We start from the raw sequence: 13,020 nt of genomic DNA on the forward strand, positions 1-13,020 counted from the left end.
ACACTCTTTGCAGGAATACAATAAAATCCAGAGTGTCTACAACAATGTATAAGACATCCAGCAATTTTTGACATATGAACAGGAAAATGTGGCCCATTCTAAAGGGTAAAGGTGATCAACACAAGTCATCTTCAGATGAGCTACATAATGAAACTGTCAGACAAGGACTTTAAAGCAGCCATTATAACTCAAATGAGGAAAAGGGAAATATACTTGAAATGAATTAAAAGATAGTATTAAAAGAATAAAATGTAGATGAAGAGTACTCATTCTGCACAGCTTTTGCAACTTATGAATCAAACTATTTCAAAATAAAAAGTTACAATGACAAGAGAGAAAGAAAGAGAAATCCTGAAGTAAAAAAATGTACAACTGGCTGGGCGCGGTGGCTCACGCCTATAATCCCAGCACTTTGGGAGGCCAAAGTGGGTGGATCACAAGGTCAAGAGATTGAGACCATCCTGGTCAACAAGGTGAAACCCCGTCTCTACTAAAAAATACACAAATTAGCTGGGCATGGTGGTGCGCGCCTGTAGTCCCAGCTACTCGGGAGGCTGAGGTAGGAGAATTGCTTGAACCCAGGAGGCAGAGGTTGCGGTAAGCCGAGATTGTGCCATTGCACTCCAGCCTGGGTAACAACAGCAAAACTCTGTCTCAAAAAAAAAAAAATGTACAACCTAATTTTATCTAAAATTAAAGTCACTGGATGGGCTTAACAGCAGAATGGAGATGATAAAGTCAGTGAATTTGTAGATCAACAGAATTATCCAATCCAAAGGAAGAAAAAGTAAGAGTGAAAAAAATAAACCAGTGGGACAATATCATGAAGCCTAACACACATGTAATTCATTCCAGCAAGATATATGGACCGAACTTCCCAAACTTAGCAAAAGTTACACATTTACAGATGCAAGAAACTCGGCAAACAACAAAAGGATAAATATAAAGACAAATACACCTAGGCCTATCACAGTCAAATTGCTAAAAACCAAGGAAAGAAATCCTGAAAGCAGCCAGAGAAAAACCAACATACTCCATATGGGAGGAACAATCAGAATTTGTGGAGACTTCTCATTAGAAAATTACAGAGACCAGAAGATGGTGGACAATACTTGTAACTGTAAACACAAAATTTTTATATCCAGCAAAAATATCCTTCCAGAATGACAATAAAACAAAGTCATTTCACATAAAGAAAACTCCAGACCTGTAAAGTAAGTAATGCTAAAGGAAAATTTTCAGGCTGAAGGAAAATTATGCCAGAGAGAAACACGTATCTATACAATGGAATGAAAAATTTTGGAAATGATATATATACAGGTAAATATAATTAAAGTAATTCTTCGGTTGTAGACCTAAATGAACATCCATAATAGAGTCCCCAGTTCTGTACAAATCTAGAAGTTGAATGATCCATGGATGTAAAACCTCAAAATGAAACTGATAGCTGTACTTCAAATAATCAAAACCTGTCATGTATAACTCCACAAGGCAGCATTAATGTTAATGGGAAGTTATGGGGGCATCAAATTTCAGCTCAATATAAGAAATACTCTTTCTAAAAACTAGAGTTGTTCAACAACAGAACAAGCCTCCTAGCAAGGTAATGAGCTTCCTACCATTGCATGTGCTCAAATAGAAGCTCAATGATTATTTGTGTGGGATGGTAGAGTAGAATCATCTTTTAGGACACGAATATTCTTAACATCTTGATTTATCTACCCCTCTGTTGCCTAATACAAAGCTATATTACACCAAACAACTCCAACCACAATCCCAAAAATACAAAATAAAATTGCTCTTTTGCCTTTTCTATCAATGAGTTTAAGTCACACTTCTCAAGTTACAAGCTCTATTTCATAATTATCTTTTATTTCTAATTAAATATATATAAAATACTATTCTCTTAAATATATATAGCATTTTACATGTTAAAGAAACAATTCCAAATATAATTTGAACCTTTCAAAATTCTCTAGGCTAGTAAGAGATTTATAAAACTGCTCAGTATCATGACATTCCTTAAAGCATATAGTGCAATAGCAGAAATTAAAAATCAAGTGCTCTGGATTGTTGACTATTTGGGAGTCAAGACATTCACTGACTTTATCATCTTCTGACACTAAATGACACATGTATTTAAGAAAATCTTTAAATTTAAGTTAAATGTGAAGAAAAATACATACAATGTATTGATTTTTTAAATGATTAATATTTGAATATTAAAATGTAGTGAAGGAGGTTCCACTATACTCAAAAAGGTACATTAAAAGTTACCTGTTGCAGTATCTGACTTTGTATTAGAAGTGGGTGGTGTCTCACAAAGCTCTGCATTTCTGGACTGAGTGTTTTCACAAGTGTTGTCAGGTTCAAATGAGGCAGATGGAGTAGACACTGAACTTTCTGACTGGCTGCCATTTGCCACTGATGTTTCACTTTTTAGCGAGTGCATCTAGGCAGAAAATAAACTGGATTTTAATTAACAGATAAGAATCTAAATTTACCATGGCAGTAGAGACCAAAATACAGGTTAAGTTGATTTATACTCTACAAAAGGAGAAGTACTCAATTCTCATAAATAGATGAATCCAAAATGTATAATCCTAAGCATGATATAATCACATTACAGAATTTAGCTACAAACTGGCAATACCATAAAACGATTTGTTAAAGCACACCTATTGGTTTTCCTTCAAATTAGAATTCAAAAAAATGTTACAAGCTTCTATTAGCCATTCGTCCAAAGTAGGTAGAAGTGACAAAGTATTGAGTATAAAGTCCAAAAATATGTTAAGCAACAAGTTAGAGCCTTAATATGACAGCAGCTTTCTGTTTCAACAAAGTTATGGTGATGTTGATTATGTGTTGAAATTGGGGTAAAAGATGGTTGGGCATGATGGCTCATGCCTGTAATCCAGCACCTTGGAAGGTCAAAGCAGGCAAATCACTTGAGGTCCGGAGTTCGAGACCAGCCTGGCCAACATAGCAGAACTCTATCTCTGCTAAAAATACAAAAATTAGCCAGGCATGGTGGCACACAGCTGTAATCCCAGCTACTCAGGAGGCAGAGGCAGAAAAATCACTGAAACCCAGAAAGCAGAGGTTGTAATGAGCTGAGATCATGCCACTTCACTCCAGCCTGGGCAACAGCGTGAGACTCCATCTCAAAAGAAAAAAAAAAAAAAAAGAAAGAAAGAAAGGTAAAGAAGTCAGTCAAGTATTAGGTACTAGCTACTGGCACCTATAACTTCATAATGCTGTTTACAAAATATAATAACAACAAAGGCTGCGGGTGAACTGAGATCACACCACTGCCCTCCAGTCCAGGCAACAGAACAAGACTCCATCTCAAAAAAATAAAAATAAATCCAATTCCTGACATATCATTTATGGAAACAAAAGTTCTGTTCCTTCTTACCTGTCGGACTTTGTGAATTCTTGTAACAAGTTCATCTGCAGAAACGCTTCCTGCTATTACTTCCAAGGGAATTCCACTGTCTCCAATAAAGAAACTGGACGGAACACACACTACAGGATCTGTACAGTTTAATTAAGTCTAACCATTCATGTGAAACAAAAGGATAACTTTATGAAATACTATTGATAACAAAGGATCTTTGTGATTTTCACAATATAATCTAACATGTTTACTAAACAATTTCAAGTAACGCATCATTATACCTGTAGTATTAATACATGTGACATGTTAAATGATTTATGAGGTATATTCAAGAATCACTATATTCTCTCTATCATAACTTCTTTTCCATCCATCTTGCTGCCAGCCAACTCTTGCAAGCTACCTGTAACAGTCCAACCCAACTGCTCTACATTGTTTTTCAGATTTTCACATTTTTAAAACTCCCTATTCTATCTTTAGCTACAATGTATTATCTCAATTTATGCAGTGCACTACACTGTTGAGTTACTTTCATATATGCTTGAAATTTCCCATAAGACTTACTTTTAATGTGGTCACATAGTAATAAAGTTTCCATAAAAAAAGAATGCATGATTTCCTAAATAAAAATGAATTTCTAAATTTCATAAATTAACCAAAAGGAAGGTAAATAAATATGTATATACATATATATAAGCAATTCTTTACTGAAAGGATACAGATTTGTGAAAACTGTAGGCAGGCTTCACTGTAATACAAAATCAAACAGAAAAATCACTAGATGAATACAACACTTTCTAAATAATGAGCTGTTCTAATAAAATTTACCGTACTAATCACAAGTGTTTTTCTGAAACTACCAGTTTCTTTCACAGCAATCAGGTAGAAGAAGGAAAATGTATTTCTTATTTCGTAAGACTTCTTCTGGCTTGTTTTATAATTTTCAGATGAAAGAACTATTTGCAGCCAGGCACGGTGGCTCATGCCTGTAATCCCAGCACTTTGGGAGGCAGAGGTGTGTGGGCCACCTGAGGTCGAGTTCGAGGCCAGCCTGTCCAACATGGCAAAACCACATGTCTACTAAAAATATAAAAATTAGGCAAGCATGGTAGCAGGTGCCTATAAACCCAACACCTTGGGAGGTGGAGGCATGAGAACTGCTTGAACCTAGGACGTGGAGGTTTCAGTGGGCCAAGATCGTGCCATTGCACTCAAGCCGGTGCGACAAGAGTGAAACCCTATATCCAATACTCTATAATAACAAAGGATTAAATGTAATACTCTATAACAACAAAGGATTAAAAGTAATCTAACTATCTACCAATAAAAACTGAATATGCAATCATAGAAAAAGGCAGGCTGGCACTGCAGCTCATCTCTGTAATCCCAGCACTTTGGGAGGTCAAGGCATGCAAATCACTTGAGGTCAGGAGTTCGCAACCAGCCTACAACTTGAAGAAACCCTATGTCTACTAAAAATACAAAAATTAGTGCGTAGTGGGTGCCTCTAATGCCAGCTACTTGGGAGGCTGAGGGACCAGAATCACTTGAGCCAGGGAGGCAGAGGTTGCAGTGAGATGAAATCGCACCACCGCACTCCAGCCTGGGTGACAGAGAGAGACTATCTGAAACTAAAAAAGAAAACAAAAGAAAAAGATAGGGAGGAAGGCGCCAAGATGGCCATGAGAAGGCAACACTGGAATGCAGCTCCCAGCGAATGAGAGGCAGAGGGCTAGAGGACTTCACGATTCCAAAGAAGGTACCGGGTTTGTTTCAGGGGGACTAACAGGGCACTGAAAATAGCCCAGGGAAGAAGCCGAAGGGCGAGAGCCACGTTGGGGGGAGGGTAAATCAAGATGGGGGTGGGGCGGGTAAATCAAGACACGGGAGGGGGAGGTTGCCACCTGAAACGTGCGGCCAGCTTGGTGCCCTGATTGGGTTACTGTGCTTACATCATCCTTCCTACAACCCACGGACCAACAGAGCCCAGCCAGACCATGGGGTGCTGTGGGTTGCAAATTTTAGCTGGGCTCCTGCCAGGCAAGTTGTCACAGGGACCTGGGCAGAAGTTTGGACTAACGCAGGTGGGATGAACAGTCCCACAGAGGGAGGCAGAGTTGAAAGGAGAGAACCAGACCATAAGGCCTGGCAGGCTCCATCTCCACAGAACTCAAACTGAAGCCCTCACTGGAGAGCTTGGCAACAAATACACCAGTTTGACCCCAACCCGGAAGATTGAGCTCTGGGAGAGACACCATAGGGAAGGCAGGGCCAATCTCACCTGCAAACTCCAGGGAAAGACCATCAACCCAACAACCTGACTAAACCCGAGAGAGCCCAACAACGCCCTCTACAGGCTGAAAAATATATAGCTCCAACCTCAACCCAAAAAAAACACCGAATGCAGCTCGAGGCTGGCCTCAAGACTCCTCAGACTCAGACTCGAGACTCAGAGACTCCTCCTGGAATCACCAACTTCAAAGATCATACATAGATATATCCACGAAGATGGGGGAAAAAACAGCGCAAAAAGGATGAAACCATCAAAGAACAGAACGCTTCTCCTCCTCCCAGGCACCACAACTCCTCACCATCAAGGGAACAAAAAAAGACAAGAGAATGAATTTGACGAATTGACAGAAGAAAGCTTCAGAAGGTGGGTAATAACAAACTTCTCTGAGTTAAAAGACCATGTTCTAACCCAAGGCAAAGAAACTAAGAACATGGAAAAAAGGTTAGATCAAATATTAACTAGAATAACCAGCTTAGAGAAGAACATAAACGACTTGATGGAGTTGAAAAACACAGCAAGAGAACTTTGCGAGGTGTACACAAGTTTCAACAGCCAAATCAATCAAGCAGAAGAAAGGATATCAGAGATAAAAGATCAAATCAACAAAATAAAAATGACAAGGCAAGATTACAGAAAAACGAGTGAAAAAAATAAACAAAGCCTCCAAGAACTATGGGATTATATGAAAAGACCTAACCTATGCTTGATCGGCCTACCTGAATGTGACAAGGAGAATGAATCAAAGTTGCAAAACACTCTTCAAGATATTATCCAAGAGAACTTTCCCAACCTAACAAGGCAGGCCAACATTCAAATCCAGGAAATACGGAGAACACCACAAAAATATTCCTCAAGAAGAGCAACTCCAAGGCACATAATTGTCAGATTCACCAGGGTTGAAATGAAGGAAAAAATCCTAAGGGCAGTCAGAGAGAAAGGTAGAGTCACCCACAAAGGAAAGACCATCAGACTCACAGCAGATCTCTCAGCAGAAACCTTGGAAGCTAGAAGGGAGATGGGGCCAATATTCAACATTCTTAAAGAAAAGAACTTTCAACCCAAAATTTCATATCCGGCCAAACTAAGTTTCATAAGTGAAGGAAAAGTAAAATCCTTTACAGACAAGCAATTGCTGAGAGATTTCGTCGCCACAGGACCTGCCTTGAAGAGCTTCTGAGGGAAGTACTAAACAGGGAACGGAACAACCTGTCCTAGCCACTGCAAAAATGTACCCAATGGTAAAGAACAAAACAATGAAGAAGCCACATCAACTAACGGGCAAAACAACCAGCCAGTAACAAAATGGCAGGATCAGATTTAAACATAACAATACTAATGTTGAATGTAAATGGCCTAAATGCCCCAATCGAAAGACATAGACTGGCAAACTGGATAAAATGTCAAGAGCCATCAGTGTGCTGTATTCAGAAGACCCATCTCACATGCAAAGACTCACAGAGACTCAAAATAAAGGGATGGAAGAAGATTTACCGAGCAAATGGAGAGCAAAAAAAAGCAGGAGTAGCAATTCTAGCCTCTGATAAAACGGACTTTAAACCAACAAAGATCAAAAGAGACAAACAAGGGGCATTACATAATGGTAAAAGGATCAATACAACAAGAAGAGCTAACTATCCTAAATATATATGCACCCAATGCAGGAGCCCCCAGATACATAAAGCAAGTTCTTAACAACCTACAAAGAGACTTAGACTCCCGCACAGTAATAGTGGGAGACTTTAACACTCCACTGAACAGCACTGGACAGATCAATGAGACAGAAAGTCAAGGATATCCAGGACTTGAACGCAGATTTGGACCAAGCGGACCTAACAGACATTTACAGGACACTCTACCCCAAATCCACAGAATATACACTCTTCTCAGCACCACATTGCATGTACTCCAAAACTGACCACATAATTGGAAGTAAATCACTCTTCAGCAAATGCAAAAGAACGGCAATCATAACAGTCTCTCAGACCACAGTGCAATCAAATTAGAACTCAGGATTAAGAAAAGCACACAAAACCGCATAATCACATGAAAACTAAACAACTTGCTCCTGAATGACGAAGAATGGATAAACAATGAAATAAAGGCAGAAATAAAACTGTTCTTCGAAACCAACAAGAATGAAGACACAATGTACCAAATCCTATATGATACATTTAAAGTAGTGTCTAGAGGGAAATTTATAGCAATAAATGCCTACTTGAGAAACAAGGGAAGATCGAAAATTGACACCCCATCATCAAAATAGAAAGAACTAGAGGAGCAAGATCAAAAAATCTCAAAAGCAAGCACAAGACAAGAAATAACTAAGATCAGAGCAGAACTGAAGGAGACAGAGACACAAAAACCCTTCAAAAAAAAAATCAATAAATCCAGGAGCTGGTTTTTAGAAAAGATCAACAAAATAGACAGACCGCTAGCTACACTAATAAAAAAGAAAAGAGAAGAATCAAATAGATGCAATAAAAAACGATAAAGGGGAGATCACCACCGATTCCTCGGAAATCCAACTACCATCAGAGATTACTACAAACAACTCTATGCACATAAACCAGTAAATCTGGAAGAAATGGATAAATTTCTAGACAAGTGCACACTCCCAAGACTAAGCCAAAAAGAAGTTGAAACCCTGAATAGGCCAATAACAAAGTCTGAAGTCGTGGCAGCAATTAATAGCCTACCAACCAAAAAAAAACCAGGTCCAGACGGGTTCACAGCCGAAATCTACCAGACATACAAAGAGGAACTGGTATCATTCCTGCTGAAACTCTTCCAAACAATACAAAAAGAGGCAATCCTCCTAACTCTTTCTATAAGACCAACATCATCCTGATACCAAAATCTGGCAGAGACACAACTAAAAAAGAAAACTACAGGCTAATATCCATGATCAACATTGATGCAAAAATCTTCAATAAAATACTGGCAAACTGAATCCAACAGCACATCAAAAAGCTTATCCATCACGATTAAGTAGGCTTCATCCCGGGGAAGCAAGGCTGGTTCAACATACATAAATCTATAAACGTAATTCAACACATAAACAGAACCAAAGACAAAAACCACAATTATCTCAATAGATGCAGAGAAGGTCTTCGACAAAATTCAACAGATCTTTATGCTAAAAACTCCCAATAAACTAAGTATCAATGGAACATATCTCAAAACAATAAAAGCTATTTATGAGAAACCCACAGCCAATATCACACTGAATGGGCAAAAACTAGAAGCATTCCCTTAAAAACTGGCACTAGACAAGGATGCCCTCTCTCACCACTCCTATTCAATATAGTATTAAAGGTTCTAGCCAGAGCAATTAGGCAAGAAAAAGAAATAAAGGGCATTCAAGTAGGAAAAGAAGTCGAATTGTCCCTATTTGCAGACAACATTATCTGTATATTTCAAAGACCTCATTGTCTCAGCCCAAAACCTCCTTAAGCTGATAAGCAACTTCGGCAAAGTCTTAGGATACAAAATCAATGTGCAGAAATCACAAGCATTCCTACACACCAACAACAGACAAATAGAGAGCCAAATCATCAGCGAACTCCCATTTACAATTGCTACAAAGAGATAAAACACCTAGGAATACAACTAACAAAGGAGGTAAAAGATCTCTTTAAGGAGAACTACAAACCACTGATCAAGGAAATAAGAGACGACACAAACAGATGGAAAAACATTTCACGTTCATGGTTAGGAAGAATCAATATTGTAAAAATGGCCATACTGCCCAAAGTAATTTACAAATTCAACCCTATCCCCCCACTTCAAGCTACCATGACCTTCTTCACAGAACTGCAGAACACCACTTTTTTGTGTTATTTTTTTTGAGACAGAGTTTCGCTCTTGTTACCCAGGCTGGAGTGCAATGGCGTGATCTCGGCTCACCACAACCTCCGCCTCCAGGGTTCAGGCAATTCTCCTGCCTCAGCCTACCGAGTAGCTAGGATTACAGGCATGCACCACCATGCCCAGCTAATTTTTTTTTGTATTTTTAGTAGAGACGGGGTTTCACCATGTTGACCAGGATGGTCTCGATCTCTTGACCTCGTGATCCACCCACCTTGGCCTCCCAAAGTGCTGGGATTACAGACTTGAGCCACCGTGCCCGGCCTGCAGAACACCACTTTAAACTTCATATGGAACCAAAAGAGAGTCCGCATACCCAAGACAATCCTAAGCAAAAAGAACAAAGCTGGAGGCATCACACTACCTGGCTACAATCTATACTACAAGGCAACAGTAATCAAAACAGCATGGTACTGGTACCAAAACAGAGATACAGAACAGAGGCCTCGGAAGCAATGCCACACATCTACAACCATCTGATCTTTGACAAATTGGACAAAAACTTGCAATGTGGAAAGGATTACCTGTTTAATAAATGGTGTTGGGAAAAATGGCTAGTCATATGCAGGGAGTTGAAACTGGACCCCTTCCTTACGCCTTATACAAAAATTAACTCCAGATGGATAAAGATTTAAACATAAGAAATAACACCACAAAAACCCTAGAAGAAAACCTAGGCAACACTATTCAGGACACAGGCACAGGCAAGGACTTCATGACTAAAACACCAAAAGCAATGGCAACAAAAACCAAAATAGACAAATGTAATCTTCTGCACAGAAAAGCATTAGAGCAAACTGACAATCAACAGAATGGGAAAAAATTTTGCAATCTACCCATCAGACAAAGGGCTAATATCCAGAATCTACAAAGAGCTAAAGCAGGTTTACAAGAAAAAAACAAACAAACCCATTCAAAAGTGGGCAAAGGATATGAACAGACACTTTTCAAAAGAAGACATATATGAGGCCAACAAACATACGAAAATATGCTCATCATCATTGGTCATTGGAGCAATGCAAATCAAAACCACACTGAGATACCATCTCACACCAGTTAGAATGGCAATCATTAAAAAATCTGGAGACAACAGATTCTGGAGAGGTTGTGGAGAAAAAGGAACACTTTGACACTGTTGGTGGGAGTGTAAATTAGTTCAACCATTATGGAAGACAGTGTGGCAATTCCTCAAGGATCTAGAAATAGAAATTCCCGTGTTGAGAGGTAGGATCTTTAAGAGAAAAAAAAAAAAGAAATAGAAATACCAGCAATCCCATTACTGGGTATATACCCAACAGATTATAAATCATTCTATGATGAAGACACATGCACAGGTATGTTCACTGCAGTGCTGTTTATGATAGCAAAGACCACAAAGACCTAGAACCAACCCAAATGTCCGTTGATGATAGACTGGACAAAAAAATTGTGGCACATATACACCATGAAATACTATGCAGCCATAAAAAAACGACAAGTTCGTGTCCTTTGTAGAGACATGGATGAATCTGGAAACCATCATTCTCAGCAAACTGACACTAGAGGAGAAAACCAAGTACCACATGTTTACACTTATAGGCGGGTGATGAACAATTAGAATACTTGGGCACAGGGAAGGGAACAATACTCACAGGGCTAGGTGCGGGAGTGGAGGGGAGGCAAGGGGAGGGACAGAAGCGGGTATGGGGAGGATGGGGAGCGATGACACTGGGAGAAATGCCTGATGTAGGTGATGGGGTGGGGAGGGTGATGGAAACAGCAAACCACTATGGCATGTATGTACCTATGCAGCAATCCTGCAAGATGCAGGATGTGCACATGTATCCCAGAGCCCAAATACAATTAAAAAAAAAAAAAGAGGCCGGGTGTAGTGGCTCATGCCTGTAATCCTCCTTTGGAGGCCAAGGCAGGCAGATCACCTGAGGTTGGGAGTTCAAGACCAGACTAACCAACATGGTGAAACTCTGCCAAAAAAAAAAAAGAAAAGAAAGAAAGAAATACAGAAAAGCATGTCAAAATGGTATCAGTACTACTTCTGTAAAATATGGAAGGAAAACAAACATAAATATGTTTTCTTGATTTGGTTCCCTCCATAGAAGGGAGCTGAGTGGTCAGGGATGGGAGACTCTGTAAGACCAGTAAGAGATATTGATCAATGCAGACACTTCCAATAATCAAACAAATGCTTCCAAGAACTAGAATTTGCTTTTTTCCCCCAAATATAAAGCATTATCATAAAAAGATTTGAAAACATAGTAAAATATCAATAAAAAAATTACCAAAAATCCTACCATCTCAGAAATTGTAAACTTTTTATGCATTTCCTAATAATCTATTTTTATTGCACACTATCTCCAAAAATGTATATACACTAAATTGTTCCCAAAACATTGGGTGACTTAGGTATTATGTAATAAAGAAAATTTATTTTCCATGATTTGAAGGTACACTAGATTCTATCAGCATGCAGTTTATAGTGAAACGAACATGAACCATCACTATACATAGGCATTCCTTCATCTGCTAACAGAAATTTGCTTTTAAAAATGCCAGACACTTTCTTCAGCACTGCCTGGAAAAAAAAAAATGCCAGACACATTAGTCTGTATACAATCTCAAGAATTTTGAAATTTTCATATTTTCCACATTCCCTGTAAAACTGTACATTATTCTTGCCATTGCCAACTCTAGAAGGTGCTTCAGGAAGGTGATGGACAATAAAAATAAAATGATATACTTAAATTGACAGATTCTGTTTTTTTTGTTTTTTAGAGACAGTGTTTCACTGTGTTAGCCAGGATGGTCTTGAACTCCTGACCACACCATCTGCCCACCTTGGCCTCCCAATGTGCTGGGATTACAGGCGTGAGCCACAGCACCTATCCAGATTCCGTTTTTTAAAAACTACTCAGTAAGTATATAGTTTAGTAACTGTTCTGAGACAGGTTATACTACAATTTGATGTTTTTGTTAATACAGAAAATTTTTACATAAAGTTTACAAACTTATAGGCAAATTTCTGAATGTTTTAATCTTGACAGTGATTTTTTAAAACCTATTATTCATTCTAATATTATCAATATCAAAAGGACAGGAATACCACTTTGTAAGTGCTAATGAATTAATGTTTTCAGCACCAGGCACAGTGACGCATTCCTGTAACCACAGCTATTCAGGAGGCTGAGATGGGAGGATCTCTTGAGTCCAATATTTCAAGACCAGCCTGGGCAACATAGTGAAATCCCGCTTCAAAGAAAAAAATAATAATGTTTTTAGGTACTGATCACTGATGGCTGCTAAGGAGAAAAGACAGGGCATTATCTGTCTTCTGATAGAAGACACATCACTATCTATGAAGTAGTCTTGGGACAAGATGCGGGAGGAAAAACAAATCTGAATCTACCTATCAATTTATAGAAAACAGGAAAGAACCAACTTGACACTAACATGTTACAGTCAA

General features: G+C 38.8%; 1 protein-coding gene across 1 annotated transcript in view; it reads right to left on the minus strand.

Annotated features, from left to right (window-relative positions):
* The window catches only part of UBXN4 (UBX domain protein 4), a 47,174-nt gene that overhangs the window by 24,838 nt on the left and 9,316 nt on the right, over positions 1-13,020 (minus strand). The window contains exons 3-5 of the mRNA XM_002749480.7: positions 4,120-4,148; positions 3,419-3,537; positions 2,278-2,452 (exon numbers count right to left, since the gene is read on the minus strand). Coding sequence (XP_002749526.2) covers positions 2,278-2,452; positions 3,419-3,537; positions 4,120-4,148 — 323 coding nt within the window. The remainder of the gene's footprint in view (positions 1-2,277; positions 2,453-3,418; positions 3,538-4,119; positions 4,149-13,020) is intronic.

The sequence above is a fragment of the Callithrix jacchus genome, chromosome 6 (genome assembly GCF_049354715.1).
Source record: "Callithrix jacchus isolate 240 chromosome 6, calJac240_pri, whole genome shotgun sequence".
Classification (NCBI taxonomy): domain Eukaryota; kingdom Metazoa; phylum Chordata; class Mammalia; order Primates; family Cebidae; genus Callithrix; species Callithrix jacchus.